The following is a 26,009-nucleotide window of genomic DNA, read 5'->3' as shown; positions in this document are numbered from 1 at the left end:
TGATCGATTTTGGAGTATGTTTCGTGGGCTGATGAGAAGTACGTGTATTCAGTCTTGTTGGGATGAAGTGTCCTGTAGATATCTGCTAAATCCAAATGTTGGATGGTTAGGTTTAAATCTAAAATTTCTTTGCTCAGCTTCTTATTGGAGGATCAATCCAACACTGCCAAAGGAGTGTTGAAATCTCCAACTATTATGGAGCTGGAGGAAATCAAGTTGCTCATGTCTGTTAGAGTTTCTTTTATAAATTGAGACGCATTCTGGTTGGGTGCATAAATATTAATAATTGAAATCTCATCATATTGAGTATTACCCTTAACAAATATGAAGTGACCATTGTTATCCTTCCTTACTTTTGTTGGTTTAAAGACTATTGTATCTGCAAATAGAATTGCAACACCTGCTTTTTTCTGATTACCATTTGCCTGAAATATGGACGACCATCCTTTCAACCCTGAGACTTAAGGTAAGATGTGACTCTTGTATGCAGCAAATATCTGGCCTGAGTTTTTGTATCCAGTCAGGGAACCTGTGCCTCTTTAGAGGACAGTTTAAGCCATTCACATTAATGGAGAATATTGATAAGTTTGCTAAAATTTTGGGTATCGAGTTTTTCGAAAGTCCAGTGGACATTTTTAATCCTTTCACCACTGTGGAAGTTGGAGTTTGATTAAAAGTTTCTGAGTGAGTTTACTTTTGTGGTAGAGGATTGGGGTGTTCATTATGGAGGATAGGTCTGGGAATATCCTGAAGAGCTGGTTTGGTTATGGCAAATTTCTTCAACATATGAATGTCATTAAAGTGTTTAATTTATCCATCATAAATGAAGCTCAGTTTAGCTTGGTACAGGATCTGGGGTTGAATGTTATTTTGCTTTAGGAGATTAAAAGTCAATGGCCACCCTCTTCTGGCTTGAAAAGTTTCAGCAGAGAGATCTGCAGTCTTTCTAATATTCTTCCCTTTGTAGGTAATGGATTTCTAATGTCTGGCTGCTTTCAGAATTTTCTCCTTCATATTAACTTTAGTGAAGTTAATTATGATATGCCTGTGGGTTGTCTCATTCGGATTGAGTCGTGCTGGGGTTCTGAAACTGTCTACTATCTGAATTTCAGAATCTCTTGGCATGTCTGGAAAATTCTCTTTCATAATTTCATGGAGAAGGGCCTCTGTGCCTTGCGAGGCCACTTCATCACTTTCAGGGATTCCAATGAGGTGGATATTAGCCTTCTTCGAATTATCCCAGAGCTCTCTGAGAGAATGATCCGTTTTGCTCTCCATTTCTCTTTCTCTTTGAGAGTTTGGGAGCTTTGAAACACTTTGTCTTCAACGCCAGAAATCCTTTCTTCTGCTTGCTCCACTCTGTTACTGAGGGCTTCTACTGTATTTTTTCAGATCTTTTAGGGCTGAAAATTCTTGCTTCAGTGCATCAAAATCTTTGGTGGTTTTGTCTTGGAATTCGTTAAATTCTTGAGACAACTTTTGAATTTCTCCTCGAATTTCTAATTCTGACTTTTGAATTGTTCTTCGAATTTCTAATTCCAAATTTTCCTCCATTCTGTTAATCTTGTTTGTAATCCAAATTCTGAGTTCAATTTCTCACATCTCGGCCAGCTGTTTATGGATGGGATCTTCAGTTATATCTGCCATATCTTTCCTTGGGGGGGGATGGTTGATCTATTCTGGTTATTCATGTTACCAGATTTTTTTCTGCTGATTCCACCCTATGATTACTTTACACCATTTGACTTTTACTCTGGAGTTTTGTCAAGGTCCTGTACAGAGTTACGGCCTGAGAAACTGGGGACCTATTTGGTGTGGTGGGGCTACGTGGTTCTGTCTTGATTTCAGCTGGTCTCTGTCTGACCCTAGTGAAACAGTTACTCTGGGTCAAAGTCTCAGCTGTGGAGAAATGCCAGCGATTAAGTCACCCTGCCCCCCCAGGCAACAATTGGAAAAGGAAAATCAAACCTTCCTACAGCCACACACCCAGGGCACCACTTGAATAGTCCTTAGGTGATTGGCTCAGTTCAAAAGGTCTAAATCAATTGTCTCAGTCAGCACCTGTCTCAGGTGGGAGAGTTTCAAAGGTCTCTGGCAATTGGATCGCAGGGGTCTGGTGACAACTCAGATATGACTTGCTCCAGTGCTCTGTAAAGTCAGGAGCACCCACCCAGCAAATAGATTAGTCTGGGAAGGTTGATGCCTCCTTCCCCACCTTGCACCTCTGTCACACCCAGTCACTGATAGCCACGCAAGGCTGTGACCCAGTTGTCTCCAGTGAGTAGATACTCCAGAGGTTTGCACCTGCCTGAATTACAAGGAAATCTGTATTGCTCAGCCAGGCCGCTGCTCTCTGCCTCTATCCAGCAGGGGGTGGTGAGGACTGACTTCCTCGGGCGCTTGATGGAGGCTAAGGGGTGTTCACTCAGTTCCAGCCCCATGTCTGATTGATGTTACTGGCAGAACAGAACAATTTTATGGGAGTTTGTTTCTGTCCCTGCTAAATTCCTCTGTAGAAGAGGAGCTAATTTGAGTTCCCAGAACCTGTGCCTCAGGCCTGCAGGTTTTTATTTGCAGTATGGTTAGCTGTCAGCTCTAGTCTCCTGCCTTCTTTTGTCTACAGGCTGATGATCCCCTGAGGGCCGGGTGCAACTTAGGCTCAGTAAAGCAGTCCTCTGGGCCAGCCCCGCCCTGGGAATTTCCCAGCTCTGCGTGTGCATTTTCTAATCCCCATGCTTTACTTAGGCCAGTACCGCTTCAGGCAAACCCTTTACTCACAGAGCCTGTGTTTCAGTCCCAGGTCTGTTCTGCGGTGGTTTCCTTCTGAAAGATGCCTGGCCTCCTCTGGTTGTCCAGGGAGATAGGGGGCGTGGCCTTATTGTTGCCAAAAATGGCTGCTGCTCTGCGCCTTGGGGCACTGCCATTCAGGCGTGATTCCTTCTCAGCCGACCATTGTCTCCTCACTCCCGTGCCACAGAATCAGCACTGACCAGCTGCTGTCCAGGCCCTGTCCACGCTCCTCGAGAAATCACCCAAGAATCTGGACTCCTGGGGGACAAGCCTCCAGAGTGAGAGTGGAGGTGAGTGCTGGGATCTCAGAATTGCAGGTCAAAACAGCAGACTCATTGAGACCAAATGAGGAAACAAACAGATAAAAAGGCTACCAGACACACAAGCCCATAGACGCACAAACAATCCAAAACACATACACATACAGACAACAACAACAGCAACAACAAAAAACAACTACAATAAAAATAATAATTGTAAAATAATTGAAAAAAGGTAAAAATCATATGAACCAAATGAACAAACAAACAAAAAAACCTCTAAAAATCTGATGTAAGCACTCTCAGAAACCATAAGGAGGGAAGAAGAGGAAGAGAGAAGGAAGAGAAAAAAATCTGATGTTCATAAAAATGTTAAAAAAGAAGAAAGAAAAAATTAGAAAATATAAAAAATAAAAAAGTATATATATACAAAAAATAATAAAAATTAACAATAACTCCTCCAAGAAAATAGTGAGGAAAGAAAAAAAAAGGCAGCAGACACAAAAGTATTGTTCTTGTATATATGTAGAAATATATATCTATACGTATGATGTACGGATCGACTTTCATAAGAATATATTTATAATGCAATATATGTTCTGGAAACCAGGTGGTACTGTGAGTGGTTCCCAGTCTTATACCTGATTCACAGTTTATACTGTTACCACGGTAACCACCCTACCTGGCTGGTCGCCATTTTGGAGTTTCTGTAAAAGTTTATCACTTAAATGTTGTGCAACCTCAGCTGCTCTGTTCCAGACAGCACTCCTATCCGAACTCCCAACTCAGTGCAAGAGTCCACGCTTCACAAATCTTTCCACTCTGCTCCCACATTCTCCTGCAAACTGGCGACTGCAATCGGCTGTGGGGGAAGGTGCTGGCTGCTGCCAGCTTTAGCTGCTACAGGCTCCCGTGGCCACCGCTGGCCCCCGCTGTTGCTGCTGGCCCCAGTAGCTGCCTCTGGCCCCACAGCTGCAGCTCACGGAAACCTTATCCTCAGTTTTTCTGGCTCAGAGTCTCACTTTTGAATCTAGACTTTTGAGTCCAGCCACCTCCTAGTTTGCTGCACAGCCTGAACTGCCAGCCCACTCCAATATTCCCCACCAGGAATGGTCTGGTTTATTTAATCACTCCTGTTGTTCTGGGGGAAGGTGTTCACCATTTCGGATAGTTCAAAATGTCTGTTTCCTGGGTGGCATTCCTTGCCTTCAATTTTCTGTTGGGTTGCTTAGCTCCTTGTGGTTCTCACTGGCTCCCCTTTTGGGTGCCACACTTGGCTCTGTAATAAATTTTCGGTGATTGGGCTTTGTTAGGAATTGCAAGCTGCTGTCCTCCATGAGGGAGTGCCCCGCCAGCCACCACAGTCAAGCAGGGAAAATCTCTACAACAGAGTCTGTGATTTTAAATTACACCTGATATACAGCAATCCGCCAATTTGCTGTGCATCTCCAGCTGTCTGTCCACACCAATAATCCATGTACAGGAAAGGTTCAGACCCCTCTTCCTCTCACCTGATGACTTGGGAGAGGTGGGTTACATGTCCGTCCTGTCCGCCATCATGCTCCGCCTCCTTGTTTTGGTTTTTACACTTTTCTTTTAGCATGAACATATTTATTTATTAACCAAAGGGAGGAACCTAATTAAACCAACACTTTGAAATAGTTGCATGTAAAATATTTATGATAAAGATAATTGAATACAGTGATGAAAAAAAAAGCAGTCTGGAGACTTGCTCATTGAACTGAGCTTGTTCATTCTCATAACTAATTTCTGCCCAGAGTGATAATGGAATTTTTATTCTACTTTTTCATAGACCCAAGTACAGGTGACATTGTTCATGATGCATTTCACCACTAATTTCCATTGGTCAATTTTCTTGTTATGTGCTTTCTTTCTCATCCCTTTCTTGATGTTGAACCAATGTGCCATCTGTATAGTTGCAGGTAGTCTGAGTTTTTCTTCCATCAGCTGTAGTTTCTTTGAACTTCTCTCCCAAGACACAAGAAAACTGTATTGTTTTTATGGTGAAGTTTTTGCCGTCACAAGTGATGATACAATCCGGTTTGGCCATTGTACCATTTTTTTGTAGAGCTAGCCCCACTTCTAGTTCCTTCATGTATTCATCAAAGCCTTTGCTGTCCACCAGGCACCATCTTCCTACAAGCTGCCTAAGGGTGGCCATGGTGGGCACAGGCAGGCATGCATTGTGAGCAGAGGAGGGTCTGGTGTGAGGCACTTGCTGTGTTTGAGCCTGCAACCTGCTTTATCCATTTTAACACTCTTTACCTGAAGTTTGTGCTATTGTTATCATGTATTTAATTCTTCTTACATTTTAAAACCAGCAAGACAACAGTAATAAATAAAATGTGTTATTGTTAAGACAGTCATTATTTATGTAGATTTACCCCAAACCTTTCTGTTATTTTTTCATTTTTCTGCATTTTATGTGATTTTATGTAGAATAATTTTCTTTTTCCCTGCAGACTTCCTTTCCTTTATAAAAAAATGTACTGATGAATTGTATCACTTTTTTTTTTTTTACAAATATGGACCTTTATTATTACAAATAGTTTTGAAAAGCAATTATTTAAAAATAATTTAACATAAATATATGTGAAGTGTTTTAATTGTGACTCTTTGGAGCGCAAATAAGTTGCTATCCAAAGAAGAAATAAAACATTTTTAACAGTTGTAATAAAAACCTATCATTGAAAAGTTAGTGGATATGACATGGAAATATTTATATTGTGTTCTCCTATTCCCAGTACCTACTTTAAAACAAATTGGACAATTTAAACTGAATATCAAAATATAAATTATAAATATAAAAATATGTATCACTTTTTGTTAGTCAGAAGAAATTATTTATTTTGCATTTACATTAGAAAATGAATATTTCTCCTAGATGTAAAATTCTAGGTTGATAATAGTCAGAAAAAATTATTTATTTTGCATTTACATTAGAAAATGAATATTTCTCCTAGATGTAAAATTCTAGGTTGATAATCTTTTTTTTTTTTTTTTTTTGAGACAGAGTCTCACTTTGTCACCCTTGGTACAGTGCCATGGCGTTACAGCTCACAGCAACTTCCAACTCCTGGGCTTAGGCGATTCTCTTGCCTCAGCCTCCCGAGTGGCTGGGACTACAGGCACCTGCCACAACGCCCGGCTTTTTTTGGTTGCAGTTTGGCTGGGGCTGGGTTTGAACCCGCCACCCTGTATATGGGGCTGGCGCTCTACCCACTGAGCCACAGGCACCACCCAGGGTTGATAATCTTTTCTTTCGGCTATTCAAAGATATCATTCCATTGCATTTAGACCTCCACTGATTATTAAACTCAGTTTGCTTATATTTTATTGAGGATTATTATATCTATGTTCATAAGGGATATTGGTCTGTAGTTTTCTTTTTTGTTGTGTTTTTTTTCCTGGCTTTGATATCAAGGTGATAATGGTTTCATAGAATGGGTGGGGGAGGCTACCCCCTTCTTGATGTTATGGGACAAAATCTGTAGTATAGGTACCAGCTCTTTTTTATAGGTCTTGTAGAAATCAGCTGTGAATCCATCTGGTCACTCCCCCCTCAACCCGTTTTTTTAGACAGAATCTTGTTCTGCCACCCTGGCTAGAGTGCAGTGTTGTCATCACAGCTCATTGCAACCTCAAACTTCTGGGTGCAAGTAATCCTGTTGCCTCACCCTCCCAGCATGCTAGAAGACTTTTTTCTGTTGGGAGACTTTTTTGTTGCTGCTTTGATCTTGCTGCTCCTTATTGATCTGTTCAAGAATTCTATTCCTTCTTGACTGAGTTTTGGGAGGTTATATGTTTGCAGGAATTTGCTCATTGCCTGTAGGTTTTCTAGTTTATTTGCACAGAGATTTTCATAGTAGTCACAGATGAGATTTTGTATTTCTCTGGTATCAATTGTAATATCTTCTTTTTCATTTATATTTTATTTTTTGAGATAGTCTTGCTCTGTCACCTGGGATAGAGTGCTGTGGTGTTAGCTTAGCTCACAGCAACCTAAAACTTCTGGGTTCAAGTGATCCCCATGCCTCTAAGTAGCTGGGGCTACAGGTGCCTTCCACAACACTTAGCTAAATTTTGTATTTTTAGCAGAGATAGGGTCTTGAACTCCTGAGCTCAAGGGATCCTCTTGGCCTCCCAGAGTACTAGGATTATAGGTGTGAGCGACTGCACCTGGCCCCCTTTTTCATTTCTGATTGAGCTTATTTGGGTCCTTTCCTTTCTATTTCTGGTTGATAATAACAGGAGATTTATCAATTTTGTTTATCTTTTCATAGAACCAGCTTTTTGTTTTGTTGATTATTTGTGTGTTTTTTTCCATTTCATTTAGTTCTGCTCTGACTTTTGTTATTTCTTTTCTTCTGCTAGCTTTGGGTTTGATTTGCTCTTCCTTTTTTAGTTCCTTGCGATGTGACATTAGGTTATTAATTTGTGATCTCCCTGTCTTTTCGATGTAGGCATTTAAGGCTATAAATTTTCCCCTTAGGACTGCTTTTGCTGAATCCTATAGATTTTGATAGTTTTTTTTCCCCTTTGTCATTCAGTTTGAGGAATCTTTTGATTTCCATCTTAATTTCATTATTGACCAAATAATTATTCAGTAGTAGGCTTTTTATTCCATGACTTTGTGTAGATTTGAGTGTTTCTTTTGGGATTGATTTCTAGTTCCGTTCTACTTGGTCCAAGAAGGTACATACCCTGTTTCCCAAGACAGTGTCTTATTTTAAGGTGTACTCCCAAAGATGCACTAGGTCTTATTTTCAGGGGACGTCTTATCTTTCCTGGGAAACAGGATAGTATAATTTTGATATTTTTCAAGTTGATACATGTTTTGTGGCCTAAGATATGATTAATCTTGGAGAATGTCCCATGTGCTGATAAAAAGAATATATATTCAATAGTTCTGGGTGAATGTTCTCTAAATGTCTCTTAGTTCTATTTGTTCTAGAGTCCTGTGTAAGTCCAGCGTCTATTTATTTTCTGCTTTAATGACCTTCACAGTTCTGAAGAAGGATGTCAAAGTCCCTGACAATTATGATGTAACCATTTTTCTCTTTGCTTAGACCTAGTAGAATTTGCTTTATTAATCTGGGAGTTCCTGTGGTATATATCTATATCTATATCTACCTTCTTGTTGAATTGCTTCCTTTACTATTATATAATGACAATCTTTGTCTTTCTTTGCCATTGTTAATTACAGTTATTTTAAAGTAAAAATCTTAGAGCTCTAATATCTAGATAATCTCTGATAGAAACTCTGTTTCTATTTTCTATTTCCTTCTTTTTGTTTTCAATGATTTGATATTGTCTTCTGCTATACCTGCTAATTCTTTATTGAATGCTAGACATGGTATATGAACAATTGTAGAGGATCTAGATAATATTATCTTCCTACAGGAGGATTTACTTTGCTTATGGTGGAAAGTTAGAGGAGGAGCAGATCATCTTGATCAATCAGGGACTGAGATTCTTTGAGGCTAGGTTTCAGTTTTTATATATTCTAGTCTATTTTTGTTAGTCCTTACTTATAGAATATAGTTCTTTAAAAGTCAACTGAAATCCTGGTGTATTACCAGGTCTGCTCTTAGCCTCCTATATTTGATTGCATGTCATATGATCATGATTTTGTTGCATAATTTTCTATAGAGAGACTTAGATAATTCAAAATTTCCTCTATTATAAAGTTAATTTAAAAAATTATTTTATTTTAGGGCGGCACCTGTGGCTCAGTCGGTAAGGCGCTGGCCCTATATACCGAGGGTGGTGGGTTCAAATCCAGCCCCGGCCAAAAACTGCAACCAAAAAACAGCTGGGTGTTGTGGTGGGCGCCTGTAGTCCCAGCTACTTGGGAGGCTGAGGCAAGAGAATCGCTTAAGCCCAGGAGTTGGAGGTTGCTGTGAGCTGTGTGATGCCACGGCACTCTACCGAGGGCCATAAAGTGAGACTCTGTCTCTACAAAAAAAAATATATATATATTTTATTTTAAATTTAAGCTTGCTTGTTCACTCTTCTTCATTTAAAGTTTTTTTTGTTGTTGTTTCTTTTCTTTTCTTTCTTTCTTTTTTTTTTTTCCTGTTCTTCCTTTGGTGATTCTCTTTCCCTTTGCCTCCCCAGTAGCTGGGATTACAGATGCCCACCACAAGATCTGGCTTTTTTTGATGTTAGTAGAGATGGGGTTTTGCTCTGGCTCACTCCTGCTCATACTGGTCTCGAACCTCTGAGCTCAAGCAATTCGCCTGCCTGGGCCTCCCACAGCGCTGGGACTACAGGTGTGAGCCACCACACCCGGCCCATAAAGTTAATTTAAAATTATGATAGCTTAGAAAAATTTGTCAGCTTCATGATGTAATAACATCACATAAAAATTTAGAATTGTCAGCCATGGGAAAACTTCCACCAATTTGCTTTCATTATGAGCTGTGAGAGATGTACTTGCTATATATAATACTGTTACAAATAGTTGTGTACTCTGCAAGCACAGGAATTATAATATATTTTATTTTGTGCAATTCCATGAAGAAAGAAAAAAATGCCTGTTATACTTATTTAGTATGCTTAATAAGTATATCATACTCAGTAAGTATAATCAACATATCATATGTCAATATATGATGTAGTAAGCATACCATTCTTGATACTCCCCATACTACTGATAGGAGATAAATGTTGTTTTGACTCAGAGTTGATGAACACTATATCTTCCATATATAATTTTATGTATCTGACGATTGGAAGGATTCTGCACAGGCTGACTTTTGGCTTTGTATTTCCACTCTCTTGTCTCCCCCACAATCTATACACTTTGGTGCTAGGTGCTAGAATATACTCATGTTGTCATATGACATTGGGCCACGCCCCTTTGTGTTACAACACTGGGTGGGTCTGTGTGGTGGTAGGAGTATTTCTGAGAACCAGTTCTATTCTGGGATAACCACCAACAACTTAACTCTGTATAGAAGTAACTGTGAACCACATAACTATACTCCACTGAACATGAATCCATGTATTTCCAACCTGACTGCTTATGTGAATCCCAGTGCCATCTGATCGGAGGCAAAGTATAACGGAGGAAAAGATAAAGTGGCAGGGGGACAATGGTCTTAGCCCCCTGTTGCTAAAATGTTTTACTTTTACAGATAAAAAATGGGTATGAAAACACATTTCTAGTATTACTCCTTGGGATAGAATGTGCAAATGGGATGAGCTGAAGCTGCATGAGCTTTGTTGTAAGTCTGCCTTTGGTGATGATGTGAGGCCAGGAGGTAATGGGGTGGATGTGTAAAGGTCAAGCAGGGCCTTGGTAACAACTGGCTTCTTTCTCTTGAGATGAAGAGCTAGTTGATAGTTTTGAGAGAAAGAGAGAGCTAATACCTGTAGTGGGTAGAATACTGTCCCTTTTCACAAAGACGTCCACATCCTATTCCTCAGAGCCTGTGGGCTTACCTTACATGGAAAAGGAATTTTGTACATGTGATTCAGTGAAGGATGTTAGGATGCAAGGATATCCTGGGATATGCAGGTGGGTTTAGTGTAATTGCAAGGATCCTTGGAAGAGGGAGGCAGGAGGGTCAGAGTCAGAGAAGGAGATGTGACAGTGAAAGCAGAGGACAGAGAGGTATGGCCATGAGCTAAGGAATGTGGGCAGCTTCTAGATGCCAGAAAACCCAAGGGACAGATTTGCCTCTAGAGCCTGTCAAAGGAACTCAGCCCTGCAGACACCTTAACTTTAGCCCCATAAGGGTCATTTTCAGACTTCTGACTTCTAAAATGAATGCATTTACAGTACATACTGTTTTAAGCCACTAAAATTCATGGTAATTTCTTACAGAACTCTGAAATGAGCATTCTGGCTGCTCTGTCAAGAATAGACAATGGGGCTGGCCCAGAGGGAGGCTTTGCAGTGGCCTGGGAAAGAGGTGATGGTGGCTTGGACCAAGGTGAGGGCAGAGGAGGGGTGAGAAGTGGCATGTTCTGAATATACACCACCTTCAATAGGTAAATAAAATGAGGCTCCCATTTTTCTTTCCGTCTTTTAGCCTGACACCTTTAGGTATCACTTAGCCTCATACCTACTAGAGGCAACAGCTGAGATGAGACTGTGGTATGCCTTCTTTCAAGGTCCGTAGTTTACTCTATCCGAGGTGGCAGATTTCCTCTACCAAATTCCTTTTTATAAATGACTGCACCTTAGCTTGGGTAAGGTGCTTGGCAAGACAACCCACCACAGCTCCTAGCTTGTCTACAGCTTACATAGGTTCCCTCAGCGCTTCCTGGGACAGGCGGGGATGCTCCGTGACCACCCATCTGGACTTGACTTTCCTTTTCTCTGTTTTTTGTGGCACTCTGGGCGCAGGTGTTTGTGGTCATGTGATCACCTACCCTTTGGAGATGATCACTGTCTTATTTGTCTTTGTTTTTCCTTCACTACCTAGAATGGAGCCTTACTCAAAGAAGTTCAATAAATATTTCTGGAATAAATCACTTTCTCTTTGTTCCAGCTAATTTTATTTGTTGCTGTGTGGATCCAGGGAGCTGAGATACGGAAACTAATATGTGCTAAAAAAACTTAATTTATAGCCTCATGCATCTTAAAATGACAGGATTTGAAATACAGTTTCCCGTGTGATCCCTGAAGTATCAAGCAGAGAAGTAAAGTCCTCAGATTTCCTTCTCATGTGTCTTTCTTTTACACCTGGGGTTCTTTCCTTTCATTTTATGACAGGTGGCTAGAGTGTATCTCACAGTGAAAAATTGAATGCCTTTCAGCTTCTAGCCTCTTACAATCCTTGGCGACACATCCTGATTTTTTTTTTTTTTTTTTTTTTTAATGGGGATGCTGTCAAGAGAGGGAAATGCTTATTTTCCATTTTTAGAGAAAGTAATCTGATCTTCTAGGCTCTTATGATCCTTGGGGCAGATTCTGATTTTTTTTTTTTGTCTGCATGGGGATGCTGTCAAGAGAAGAAAAATGGTTATTTTCCATCTTTAGAGAAAACATTCCGATCTTGGTCTAGTCCATAAAAATGTATTTTTTATTTGGTATAGGTTATCAAATTATAAAAGAATGTAGATACGAGAGAATAGATTCTAACTGGCACATATAAATAAAGTTTCAAAGATAGCACTTTTGAGCAGGAATTTGGGAGAGTACTCTGAGCAAAGACTTCCCAGAGTCTACAAGGAATGGGCAGACAAGTCCTCCAGGGTGGCTTTGGCAGTAAAGCACAGACCAACCCTGGAAGAGATGAGGTCACTGGGGCATGGAGTTCACTGGGATGGGTGTGTGATTTGAAGTACATCCCAGAGTATTGCATTTGACAAGAGAGGCCTTGTCCCCCTCTCCTTGATGGTTAGATTTAGGCACACACCCATTATAGTTCCGAGTCATCTCTGCACAGTACCAGCGCCATTTCCCTGGGCTCAGACTCCCTTCCCAGCTTCTTTTTACAAGTGAGCCTGTTTGGTGTTTGAATTCTGACTCTACTGTGTAGGCTTTGTAGGCTTTTGTTTCTCATCTGTAAAGCTACAGCACGTAGCTAATGGGATTGTTCTGAGGATTAATGAAATAATAAATGTACAATACTTCATGGAATACCTAGCTTTTAGCAGGTACTCAATAAGTGTTAAGTTGTTATTTTTAGCATTATTATTATAGTAAGTCTTAAGTCTTCTACAACTTACAGAAAGCTACATGCCAAGGGCTTCCATAGAGATTTGTAACAACTTGACTTGTGATTTGTATAATACAGTTCACATTTCTAGAAGAGGAGTGAATTGGTAAAAGATTTTCTATCTCTTTGTGATGCTATAGTGAGCCATGGGAGTAATAAAGTTCTCAATAAATCAAATTTTCCAACTATCTGGACTTGATGAGCAAATTGGCACAGCCAAAAGGAAAATAAATCAAAGGCCCTTTAGTATTGTTTGAATCCCCTAACTCTCTTTCCAAGCTTTTTTTTTCCCTTAAGTGGGGACAAGCATTAAAAAAACCCCAACATTGTGGGAAGATTTTTTTGTTTTGCTTCTATTCTCTTTGGTTTTCTGCTTAAATGTTAATAAGTCCCAGAAGCTGCAGGTCACCATTGGCTTTCAATAGGAAATCCTGATGGGGGACACATATTTTTCATTTGTATCAGAATGTGTTCTTGGAGTCAAATCAGGAAATCTTGGAGGCTAGGGAAGTCTTTTCTTTAAAGCTCTCCCCACCTATTTTTGTTATGGCTTTAATGAATTGCTTTGGCTTCCAACCACACGGGCCAGATTGTGAAGAATGAAAGAAAATTTTTTTCCCTTTTTTCTTTCTTTTTATTATTTTTTTTATTAAATCATAAACACATAGATCATGTATACATTAAAGCATTTATGGGGTACAATGTACTGATTTCATATAGAATTAGGAATGTTTATACCACACTGGTTAATATAATTAAGAATGAAGAATGCTTAAGTTATTGATTTAGCTTGAGGGAATTTTTCTGAGATTTCTGACCCAACCCCCCAAAAACAACAATCCCAAACCCCAAATGACCCTCCATGTTTGGGGACATTTCTCAGCTTTTGGATCAGTACCAACCTTGTTCAGGAAATATCAGTCAATGCCATTGAGGTCTTATATAGGGACCCCAAATTTCCACATTAGTTCATTATTTCATGATTTAGGGAGTCTAAAGCAAAGTGCCTGAAGGCTGTTTTCTAAAAACCATGGTTAATGAAGGATAAAATACTCTGGATTTAATTGGAGAAAGACAGTTGTGTTTATTGATTTGGAACTCATACTTGCTGTGATCAGGGGTCCGTGGAAGCCTCTTAACTCTTCCCCTTATACTTGGTCTTTCCGGCAGAGCTCCTGTGTTCCCTATCTAGTCTTAAACACTAAGGTGGTATGAATTGTTCGCTGAAAAACTGTTAAAAAGGAGACATATATGACTTGTTTTCTCTTGCTTATTGAAAGTGGAAAGATAGATAATGTTTAATTTATTATATAATGATGGAGAAGAGCTCAGATTAGGAGTTGGGTGTTGCCTTCCAGGACCTGGAGTAGAATCAATGGGCATTTGCCAATTTCCACTGAAAATATTTAGAAAATTACTTGAAGTTTCTCTTGGGAAACAATATAAGCAACTTTAAGGCTGACTATCTGAGCCTGAGTGATTTATTGTTTTCACCTATTTGCTATTTTCTCTGTTGATAAAGTACATTCCATACATCTTCTCATTTAATGATTATGATACCAAGTGACATTATTTTACTGGTTATCCATAGTAAGGTAAAGTGAGGTCTTGAGTTAAAAATGTTCTCATACAGATAGTTATTAAAGAATTTAGGACCTCACTGCCTCAAGATCTAGGTCTCTTCTCATCTGAGGGCTCTTCATTAAACTTTCATTTTTATGGATCCTAAAAATCTCTCTAACGGGCAATAACCTTACAATCGCAGTTAAAAATTTCCAGCAGGGTAGTATTATGTCCTTCCCATCTTTTAAACTTTTTTTTAATTGATCTGATAACACTTTTCAGTGTTCTGGAGGCATCTTAACAAACCATTAGATCTAGCAGATAATTATTTTGGGGAGAGGTAGGGAGTATAGGTTAATTATACTGAAATTGGGTTATTCATTTTGGTGAATGTAATTTAACTGATTTGTAAATGACCACTTCCTGAAACAAACTAGATATTTTTTTTTAGTTATCTTGGCAAATGTAACTGGAAGCACATGGTTGAAAGATAAGCATTATTATACCCAGAAGACCAAAAATCACACCATAACAAAGATATTTGTATCAGAATATTTATTGCAGCCCAATTCATAATTGCTAAGTCATAGAAAAAGCCCAAGTGCCCATCGATCCACAAATGGATTAATAAATTGTGGTATATGTACACCATGGAATATTATGCAGCCTTAAAGAAAGATGGAGACTTTACCTCTTTCATGTTTACATGGATGGAGCTGGAACATATTCTTCTTAGTAAAGTGTCTCAAGAATGGAAGAAAAAGTACCCAATGTACTCACCCTTATTATGAAACTAAAGTAGGACCTTCACATGAAAGCTATAACCCAGTTACAACCTAAGAATAGGGAGAAAGGGGAAAGGGAGGGGAGGGAGGGGGAAGGAGGGGGATTAATGGGATTACACCTGCGGTGCATCTTACAATGGTATATGTGAATCCTAGTAAATGTGGAATGTAAAGGTCTTAGCAAAATAACTAAGAAAATGCTACAAAAGCTATGCTAACTAATGTGATGAAAATGTGTCAAACGATCTATGAACCAAGTGTATGGTGCCCCATGATTATACTAATGTACACAGCTATGGTTTAATAAAAATAAAAAAAAAAGATAAGCATTTTTTTTTTTGGAGTGGGAGAGACAAAGTCTCTCTCTGTCTCCCTGGGTAGAGTGCCGTGGTGTCAGCTTAGCTCACAGCAACCCCAGTCTCTTGTGCTCAAGCAATCCTCTTGCCTTAGCCTCTCGAGTAGTTGGGACTACAGGCACCCACCATAATGACTGGCTAGTTTTTCTATTTTCAGTAGAGACTGGGTCTTGCTCTTGCTCAGGCTGGTCTCAAATGTGTGTGCTCAAGCAATACAACTGCCTTAGACTCCCAGAGTATTAGTATTATAGGAGTGAGCCACCTGGCTAAAGATAAGCATTCTGTGAATGCTTCATTGATACTCTAATTCAGTGGTTCTCAACTTGTGGGTCCCGACCCCTTTGTAACAATGAAAATACATCGTGGCATTGGGAAGGTTGAGAACCATGGCTCTAATTGGTTGAGGAAGACATCAAATTATGTAGGATTTTATGATTTTTTTGGGGGGATGTAGGCTATTTCCATCATCCTATGTAGTAATTCAAAGGTTTTCAGGGCCTACTTTTCCATATTCTGGAGCAGATTACAATCAAGTGTCTAAGAGAATCCTACCTCTGCTAAAGGCTGTTCTCTTGGATCACTGGAATAATGGATGGCTTACTTCTTCCAAGCACATGTCTTTGTTAGGCTCCTTAGTTGTCACTAAATGATGCTAACACCATGACCAACTTGATCTTTTTTCTATGGCTTTTGTACTCAGCTAGCAACACAGTGTAGCAACTCTCCAGGTATTTTCCAAAAAGCTCAATCTTAAGCTCATGGTCACATAGTATTTAGCACAAGTGCAGTTGAGAGAAGTAATAATTAGAATGTTTGAAGGACATATAGCTTATTTATTCATTCAAATATCTTAAAATACATTCCTGGATTTAATTGCTTCAGCAAACAATGAATACAGAAACTGAATTGTGTTTTGGGATGATATCCCTAGGGTTGTTAAAAAACGCAACTCTAAAACCCTCATTTTATGTTCTTTATATCAAACAATGACTTATTAATGTGAGGATATGTTAGAGAAATTAATGTCTAAGCCAATAACTAGTATAATAATAATCGTACTTTTCATGATATATTAGTTTATTATTACCTAATAGGCTTTGTGAAATAAAGGGCAATACATAGGTGCTCCCTTTTTCTATAGAAGTTGTGGCCCACCTGCAGCAGGTGTGTGGGACGTTATGCCACACATTTTTATTATCCATCTTGACTCCAGTTTATCACTTCAGATCATCACTCTTTCTTCTGTGTTTTCTTCCATTCTATTTTACTTTCAAATTTAAACTATTTTTCTTATTGTACATTCTAGAGTAGTTGTTTCAGAAATGGTCTTATATGTAAATACGGTTCATGTCTGGAAATGTCTGTGTTTCCTCTTTGCACTTAAATGATTACTTTATTTGGCTGGGTATAGAATTCTAAGTTCTAAAACATTTCTCCTTAACACTGAAATGTGTCATTCTAGTGTCTTCTTCCTTTTTGCTGATGAGAAATTTCATGTTGATTTGATTCTTGTGTCTTGGGCTAACGATTTTTTCCCTTCTGGATGTTTTTAGAATTTTCTGCATGTTCTTGGGGCTCAAAATTTTATGAAGATCTGTGGGTCCATTTTTATTCATCCTATTGGCACTTGTTGGCCCTCTCCCTATGAAGAATTACATCTTACTCTGGTAGAGAGAAATTTCCTTCTTATTGTTTTTCTCTTATCCATTGTTTATATTCTTCTCCTAAGTTTTATCTTCACATTTTCCTCCTCTTTGTCATTTTAATATACATTTTAAGAGATTTTTTTTTTAATCTTCTCTTCCATTCTGTCCATCATGCCCTACAGTATGCCCATTGAATAATTTTAATTGCTGGGAACTCTTCCTCCTTTTCTTTGCTCATATCAGCTTTTTGTGCCTCATGATGCCATGTCTTCTGAAATATCTTTGAGATACTAGTTAGAATTAAAAAGAAAAATCAACCCCTTTTCCCTGCCTGTCTGATTCAGGATTGTCTCTTCCCCTTGCATCCCTCTTTTTTATGCTCTTGGTGTTCTTCAGATATCTGTATCTATGAAGGACTAGACAGATCAGGGCAGTGCAGTGAAGGCCTTTCTCCTCACCGGGCTTCTACTTTAAACAGAAGAGCTAGAGAGTGACCTGCTGACAGAAAGTCTTTTCTGTGGATTAGTCCGGCAGTCTGGTGACTCCCCCTGTGGGCTTGGGAAGGCAGGCTTTCCTGGGGGCCGAGCCTGCTATAGCTGCTGTGGGGGTCAGAGCAGCTTCTCTTGGGGACCCATCACCCACCCTGGCTTCCTCCTCTGGCATGTTGGCTACTCTCTTTAGTGGGCAGAGGAGGGAGTGTGGGAGTGCCCAGCTGGCTTGCTTATTATTTGATTACTCTGATGATGCTGTGTGAGGTGATCATATATATTAATTGGTCATAGAAACTGAGACAGTTTTGAGAGTGAAAGAGACCCTATTAATTATTTTGCCAAGATAATAGGCGTAACTGGGATGGTCACCCTATCTGTAAACATACTGTCAACCTCTTGTTTATTTTGGGGCTGCTCCGGATCTCCACTGGGAAGCTCACTCTTCTAATTCTGTTGGCTGGAGTTAATCCTAGTTGTAATGACCCCATCTGCTTTCTATTTTATTTTCTAGGCTTTCTTCAAAATTTGTAAACCTCTGCTAGCCACTACTCTTGTTTTCCAGCGCTATTATATTTTTGTTCTTTAGAACAATCCATATTTTCTGTAATTTCAGTGAGAGCTGAGAAGGAAGGGAGGTAAAAGGCATTCTTAGTTTATCTTACTTATCTCAAATGCGAAGCTCTTTTACCCCTTTCACTCCACTTTAAACCAACTGGCTTACGATAGTTTATACATCCTATGTATCACTTGACTCCTTTTTGGAACTGAACAAACTCAGTGATAATTGTGCATGAGTAGACTTGCACTCGTAGGTCATAAACCTCTTGTGACTACTTTCCTTTCATTCTAACATCTGAAAGTGTCCCATGATGCCTGTGAGGTATTAAGTGTAAGGTCATGGACCCTCTGAGTCATTCTTAGTGGGAGTTGCTATGGGGGATTTGTTTTCAGCTTCCTCTTTTTGCAGGATGTGACTTACTGCCAAGAAGGGTTTATATCCCCTCTTACATTATGGTAGCACTTGGAAGAAAGTTAATCTCTGCAGAGATAATTCAGGCCTAGCATAGTCAGGTTAAAGGTATAAAATTGTAGAGATTTAGAACCGAAGTCAAATTTTGCAGAGTTATTTTTTTTTAGATAGAGTCTCATTCTGTTGCCTAGACTAGAGTGCTGTGATGTCAGCCTACCTCACAGCAAACTCAGACTCCTGGGTTCAAGCAATCCTCCTGCCTCAATCTCCCGAGTAGCTGGGACTACAGGCATCAGCCACTATTCCTGGCTAATTTGTTTTTTTTCCTTTTTTTTCTATTTTTAGTAGATATAGGGTCTTGCTCTTGCTCAGGCTGATCTCAAACTCCAGAGCTCAAGTGATCCTCCTGCCTTAGTTTCCCAGAGTGCTGGATTACAGGTGTGAGCCACTGTGCTCAGCTAAATTTTGCAAAGCTTAATTGAAGGAATGTAAATTCTTCTGCCAGAATTAATCCATGAAGACTCAGTTAAGAAAGTTAATAATTATTAGAAATACAGAAGCAAATATTTTGACTTAATAATAAAGATTTAGAAGCAAAAGGAGGACTGCCTGGCTCTAATCAGGTCTTAGGGCATAAAAGCAATCTGGACACTCAGAAGATCCAAACTGACCTTCTGTAGAAATTACTTGGCTTCTTTGGGAGAGGGCTAGTCCCACTCCCTGTGGAGTGTGGCTACGTGGAGACACTGGCCATAATGGTTCCTAGGGTCACATGGCTCATAGGGTCAAGACTCCAGCATTGGAGTAGGCAAAATTAGGAACAGAGCTATAGAATCTTGCTCTTGGATACACTTCATACAAATGTGAAATTTAAAAAGGATTATCATCTAAATGTGTGCAATGTATGCCAAAGTCAATTAATTTACAAATTAGCATTTCTGATTTCTATTCACTAATCTATGAATTAGATGCAGTATGCTAGTGGTCCAGGTTAACTAGTAAATATTAAATGATTATAACTGTTCCGGAAATATCTACCCCCTCAATAATATTCATTATTTTCTTGCCAGCAGTTTTATTACTCATGGGTAGGCCTATATAAATACATTATTTATTATTTAAACTTTTAAGTTCTCTTGCCCTCCTAAGTACCATTTTGGGCTTTGGTAGGTTTGCTCTTTGTTGAGAAATCAGCAAGAAAGAGAGGATGGTGCTTTTACAGCCAGGGTTTGAAATGTTTCTTTCAGGGGGGTGGTTGGATGAGAGGCTGCTTCCAAACCCAGGTGGTTCTGGGTTTCAGAGTTATTTACGTGAGGAGCAAGTCCACTCAGGTGGCATCACTGTTGACATCAATCCAGTGTTATCCTTATCAGCAATTACTGAGCTAAATTGGAAAACAGGAACAATCATAGGGAATTGACTTTATTAGGTAGACAAGGAAGCAACTGCATAGGTGGATACCAAATAGACAAAACAGTCTCACATAGTGGAAACCCAAGTGTAACCAAAGGCAGGGTATCCTTTGTCAGGAGCTCTCCTCAGAGCACCTTCAGCCTTGGGAGTTGAGGGGGCTGCAGAGACATTTAGATTGCTCCTAGATTTTTGGGAAAAATTAGTCAGTTCTTATAATCGTAGTGCCTGGCATATGAGGGGCAGGTGCTAAAATATATTCCTCTTTCCTTCTTTAGCTCCCTCACCTTTCTCATCTCCTTTCTACTTCTAGCTCTTCTTGTCTTCACTTTCCTTTTGCTCTTCCCTTCTCCCACCCTAACCTGTGCCTCCAAGTTACTTTCTACCATCCAGGCTCCTTTCTCTGTGGTCATAGGTGTCTTGTGTATACTCAGACTCTTATGCACTTTAGCACCTGTCACTTACCCGGTTGGAGAACTGTGGGATTTAGGGAATCCTGGGTGAGATGGTTGTTTCACTTTTCTGGATGTCCAACATGGACATCTAGTGGTTACTTCGCTGACTTTGTTCCCTTAGATCTCATTATTCCATCATAAACCTTTGGTCAATTCTGGTAGTAGCTCTGCAGTACACATGGAGCAAGAGCTTGTTACTCTTTCTGTAAGACATGCTCTTACAGTGTTTCTGGGGCACTGTCTTTTCTTGTCCTCTGCAAATTTTTTTTTCTGTACTGTCATAATCTTTGGGTTTGCTGTCATTTTATATTGCTATTTGCACTGTGTGTTTGCATTGAGTTTCAGAAGATTTTAGTCTTTGGTCACTTCCAGCTAAAGGCAGATCTCAGTCTCCTGATTATGGGACATTCCTCTTGAATATGTCTGGGTTGCTTACAAATATCCCCTTTGGCTCTATGGTCGTAAGGTCAGTAACCCCGCTGGCTACTTCTCTGTGGTTTTATGTGACTAGGCTGTATTTTGTGACTTTGTAGCAAAAGGAAAAGAAATTCTTTCCCTTGGTGCATTTGACTTTTAGTGGCTCTTTTCTTTTTTACAAACTATTGGAAATTAAGAGAAAGGGTCTTTGCAGAGCTGGAGGGACGTAGGAATTGGAGACACATAATGTTTTGCTTTATGGCTGGTATCAGAAAGACAATGAAAAACATTTCAGCTTTCTGTTTTGGGAATTTCCAACATTTGTTCCAACATTTAAACTGGAAAAAACCAATGCCCTTCAAATTTCAAATGAAAGAATTCTTGCAACCTTGACAACAATCAAAGTAATCTGAGTGATGTTATTTTAATGAGTTATATGTTTCCGTGGGCCTAAAATTTAATTTCATACCTGATTTCTCTTTTTCTTTAGAAGTGGAACGGAGAGTGAAAGCCAATGACCGGGAATACAATGAAAAGTTTCAGTACGCAGTGAGTAAAACACCCATCCTATACACATGCTGGGGTAGGTTGCAGTGAGTAAAACACCCATAGTATACCCATCAGTATGCAGTGAGTAAAACACCCATCCTATACACATGCTGGGGTAGATCACAGTGAGTAAAATACCCATCCTGTACGCATGCTAGGGTAGGTTGCAGTGAGTAAAACATCCATCCTGTATGCACGCTGGGGTAGGTTACAGTGAGTAAAACACCCACAGTATACCCATCAGTACGCAGTGAGTAAAACACCCATCCTATATGCATGCTGGGGTAGGTCACAGTGAGTAAAACACCCGTAGTATACCCATCAGTACGCAGTGAGTAAAACACCCATCCTATACACATGCTGGGGTAGGTCACAGTAAGTAAAACACCCATCCTGTACGCATGCTAGGGTAGGTCGCAGTGAGTAAAACATCCATCCTGTATGCACGCTGGGGTAGGTTACAGTGAGTAAAACACCCATAGTATACCCATCAGTACACAGTGAGTAAAACACCCATCCTATATGCATGCTGGGGTAGGTTGCAGTGAGTAAAACACCCATAGTATATCCATCAGTATGCAGTGAGTAAAACACCCATCCTATACACATGCTGGGGTAGGTTGCAGTGAGTAAAACACCCATAGTATACCCATCAGTATGCAGTGAATAAAACACCCATCCTATACACATGCTGGGGTAGGTTGCAGTGAGTAAAACACCCATAGTATACCCATCAGTATGCAGTGAGTAAAACACCCATACTATACACATGCTAGGGTAGGTCGCAGTGAGTAAAACATCCATCCTATATGCATGCTGGGGTAGGTTGCAGTGAGTAAAACACCCATAGTATACCCATCAGTATACAGTGAGTAAAACACCCTTGGTTTACCCGTCAGTATACAGTGAGTAAAACACCCATCCTGTATGCATGCTGGGGTAGGTTTTAATCTCAGGGAAAATGGATTCATGTCTTCTAGAACTTTATGACCTCACTAAAAACTTCCTTTTTTGGCCCATTTTCCTAGCAAGGTGCCACACGTTTCCATAAATACAGATCTCAGTAATGTTTACGCACTTATTTCTCTTTTATTACACTGTTTTTAGGCATGGGGAGATAATAAAATATCATCCTTCTGAAGAATTGATGCTTAGTTAATTTTGATGCCGACCTGGGCAGTAGAACTCACAGGAATAATGAAAATTGGCCTTTTTGGTTGTTCTGGGTGATGGAAGTAGTAATGGTCGATGAATGGCATTTGGAATATTTCTTCTAAGCAACTCAGGTGGAATGTGGAAAAGTATATGTAAGAGAATATTCCCAGGTCCTGAACGATTCTATTTAGGTGAGAATGATTAGTTTAAGTGTGTGGGCTTTAAGATTGTACTGAACTTTTCGTTTTTTTTTTTTTAAATGCATATTTTCTTTATTTACAGAAGAAATATTTATTATGTGTCTACTAAGTGACTGGCACAGTTTTAGAATTTGTGATACATTAGTGAACAATTTCATGAATTATACCCATGTATCATGGGCCCTCATAAAGCTCTTATCCCTCTCCTTCTATGACTCAATCTAAGTTACTACATGGAATCTTTTTTTTTTTTGAGATAGAGTTTCACTATGTCGCCCTCAGTAGAGTGCTGTAGCATCACAGTTCACAGCAACCTTAAACTCTTGGGTTTAAGTGATTCTCTTGCCTCAGCCTCCCAAGTAGCTGGGACTATAGGCACCTGCCACGATGCCCAGCTATTTTTTGGTTGTAGTTGTCATTGTTGTCTGGCACGCCCAGGCTGGATTTGAACCCGCCAGCTCCCATGTATGTGGCTGGCACCCTAGCCGCTGAGCTACAGGCACAGAGCCTACATGGAATTTTTTATAAGCGCTCAGATAAATGACTTGTAGAATTGCTCTGTAGGTGACATGTAGCCCATAAGGCCTGTTAAATGATTGAGTGTACCAGGACATTCAATGAAAGAAAGTCTCAATTCAAAGAGCGGTTTGATGGCCATTGTATACAGTTATGATTTAATAAAAAAACAAAACAAAACATAGAAATAGGAGAATCACTGGGGCAAACTTTGGCAGTATCCATTAAAGCACTGGTCAGAGCAGAGAAACTCCATTTGGGTCAATGGAGTTTATAGCATTTGTTCCTATTGACAAGTCTTTCCCATGTATGGAGATGGATACATTGAGCTATTTTAGCTTGATAATGTTAATTCAACAGAGGTAGCTTTCTACTCCTCTTTTCTTATGCTGTGCTAGTCATGTAAACTTGGGTTATAATTTGATTTTCAACGTAGGTTTCCCTACAGAGATTTGTTATGCTATCTGTATTATAGATTTCTCATTTAAAAACAATATATTGGTACTCTAATTGTAGTCATTAGTCTTGTAAGCTTGGTTAAAGTAAGTCTGTTTGTGAGAGAAGGAATTCTTCTCAGGAGGCTGATACACATGCTTCATAACCTGGGAGCGGGAGGGACTATAATTCTCCAAAGTGATAAATGCCACTCTGTGTGACCATCTGACAGAAGGCCCCTCTGCTCAACACCAGACTTTGCCTATGCCTTTCCTTCCATTCAACCTTCTATAGGCAGTCCTTAATAGGGGATAACCCTTGGAAGCCTTGACCATTGAATCCCAAATCAGAGGACTATGTATGATATATTTTAAGACCTTAGGGGAAAAAAATCAGTAATAACTAATCAGCTATGGGGTAATTATGCATTTAAGCACTTGGCTACATTTACTGTTCTTAAGTGTATAAAAAATATTTCAGTGTATAACAAATAAAACCTCACAAAGAAAGCCTTATTTTCTTTGTGTTTGTAAGATGTTAATAGTGTTTTCTATTTACAGTTATTTTTACTCAATTTATGAGATATTTCAAACTGATGGAGAAGCATGGGATGTAATATGACACCATGTACCCACTACCTGGATTGAAGATATGTTACCATGTTAGCTTCAGATCTTTCTTTTAAAAGTAGTAATACGCTAATGATACAGAGGTGGTTTTCTCTTGTGCTTTCATGATATTGAACAAGAGCACACACATGTGCGGCTATTACTATTTTCTGTCAGTCTCCTGAATAATGACAAGGCAATAGAATAGTATCCCATGGCCACAGCAGATTAAACAACCTGGCTCTCTGAATTAAAATACACCAATAAATAAATAAAATCCAGTATGGACTAGAAAAACCAGGATGACAATAAAAACCGACAAAGGAAAGCTGCAGAGTAGAGGCAGGCACAGATGTCCCATGTGTCATGAGCACCATTGTGGCTCAGAGGCAATGAGTACCTGTCAGGCTCCCAGAAGGATCCTGGGGCCCTCACTAGACCTGGCTGTGTTACCTTGATTTGGGAACTCCCAACAGGATGACTGGCTGTGCAGTGAGCTGCGGGGCCTCTCTTAGCCTCAGGTTGTTTAGCTACATACTGGGGATAATCAAAGTACTGGCAGTCTCCAGGTTACAAATGAAATAGATTCTGTAGGTGTGTTCTTAAGTTGAATTCACGTGAGTGCTAAAACAGGTACATTTACTTACTATCTGGAGTAGCCTTTGTTCGTAAGTGCAACCAGCATGTCAGTTGGATATTTGTAACTCAGGGACTTGCTGTAATAGCCCTTGTTTCTAAGTATGAGTTGTATATAAGTTGGATGTCTGTAACTCAGGGACTGCTTATGCCTATTTCGTAGAGTTGTTGTAAGGAGCAAAGGAGAATAACATGCAATGACCTATGAACTTGTCTGTGCAGAGCTGGAATTTGAATTACTATGACTATATAATTTTAAGTTATTTTGTATACATGGAATATCCTAAAATGGGTATTTTTTGTTTAAATAGATATTCCTAAATGGAATATCCTTTTAAGAAAGGTAGTAGACTGGGGCATTTTGTTCAGTATATTGCCCAGGTATATTTAAAGAATGTCACCCCAAACAGAAAAAGATTTGGAGGGACCCCAAGAAATCCGAAGGAGGATGCTTATAATAATTGAAGAAGTGATGATACCATCAATAGCCTGGTAAAGAAATGGGAATAAATTGAAACTTATAAAAAAGATAAAAGGAGAAATGGTGAAGTCTCATCAAATGTAGTAGAAAGACTATTTTGGAATAAGATGAATAATTTGAATCCTTTCCTTCTTATTGCTATTTTGTAGTCTCCATCTGTTTATTTCTCTGAGCATGTTATTTCAATGATGAAATATGATGAAATAACTCATAAGTTTATTTAGTAAAGGATTAAATTAAATGATTTAGATAAAATATTTGATTATGGTAAGACTAGTTAACTTTATTAGATGTTTATTATGTACCAGGTCCTGTGCTAAGGCTTTTATATGAAAAGGTTTCTCTTAAACCTGAGGTAGCTATAGGCATGTACTCAGTATAAATTTTAGATTCCCTATGAAGCACCCATGAAATAAAGCATCAATAATAGAAATGTTAAAAAGATACTGAGAAAGGGCGGCACCTGTGGCTCAAAGGAGTAGGGCGCCGGCCCCATATGGTGGAGGTGGTGGGTTCAAACCCAGCCCCGGCCAAAAACTGCAAAAAAAAAAAAGATACTGAGAAATTAGCTTGATTTGTTTTATGCCA

At 39.3% G+C, this 26,009-nt stretch overlaps 1 protein-coding gene and 1 pseudogene across 3 annotated transcripts in view; one reads left to right on the top strand and one right to left on the bottom strand.

The window, feature by feature from the left end:
• Positions 1-26,009, top strand: part of ATP8B4 (ATPase phospholipid transporting 8B4 (putative)) — a 285,374-nt gene that overhangs the window by 28,076 nt on the left and 231,289 nt on the right. For both annotated transcript variants that reach the window (XM_053596147.1, XM_053596146.1), the window contains one exon: positions 21,332-21,390. In XM_053596147.1, coding sequence (XP_053452122.1) covers positions 21,332-21,390 — 59 coding nt within the window. The remainder of the gene's footprint in view (positions 1-21,331; positions 21,391-26,009) is intronic.
• On the bottom strand, positions 4,645-5,232 carry LOC128589209 (fatty acid-binding protein 5-like; annotated as a pseudogene). The gene has a single exon (XR_008380869.1). The product of XR_008380869.1 is annotated as a fatty acid-binding protein 5-like (transcript).

This window comes from Nycticebus coucang, chromosome 6 (assembly GCF_027406575.1).
Source record: "Nycticebus coucang isolate mNycCou1 chromosome 6, mNycCou1.pri, whole genome shotgun sequence".
In the NCBI taxonomy this organism is placed as follows: domain Eukaryota; kingdom Metazoa; phylum Chordata; class Mammalia; order Primates; family Lorisidae; genus Nycticebus; species Nycticebus coucang.
The sequence above is the reverse complement of the archived record's forward strand: the minus strand, read 5'-3'. Positions and strand labels throughout refer to the sequence as shown.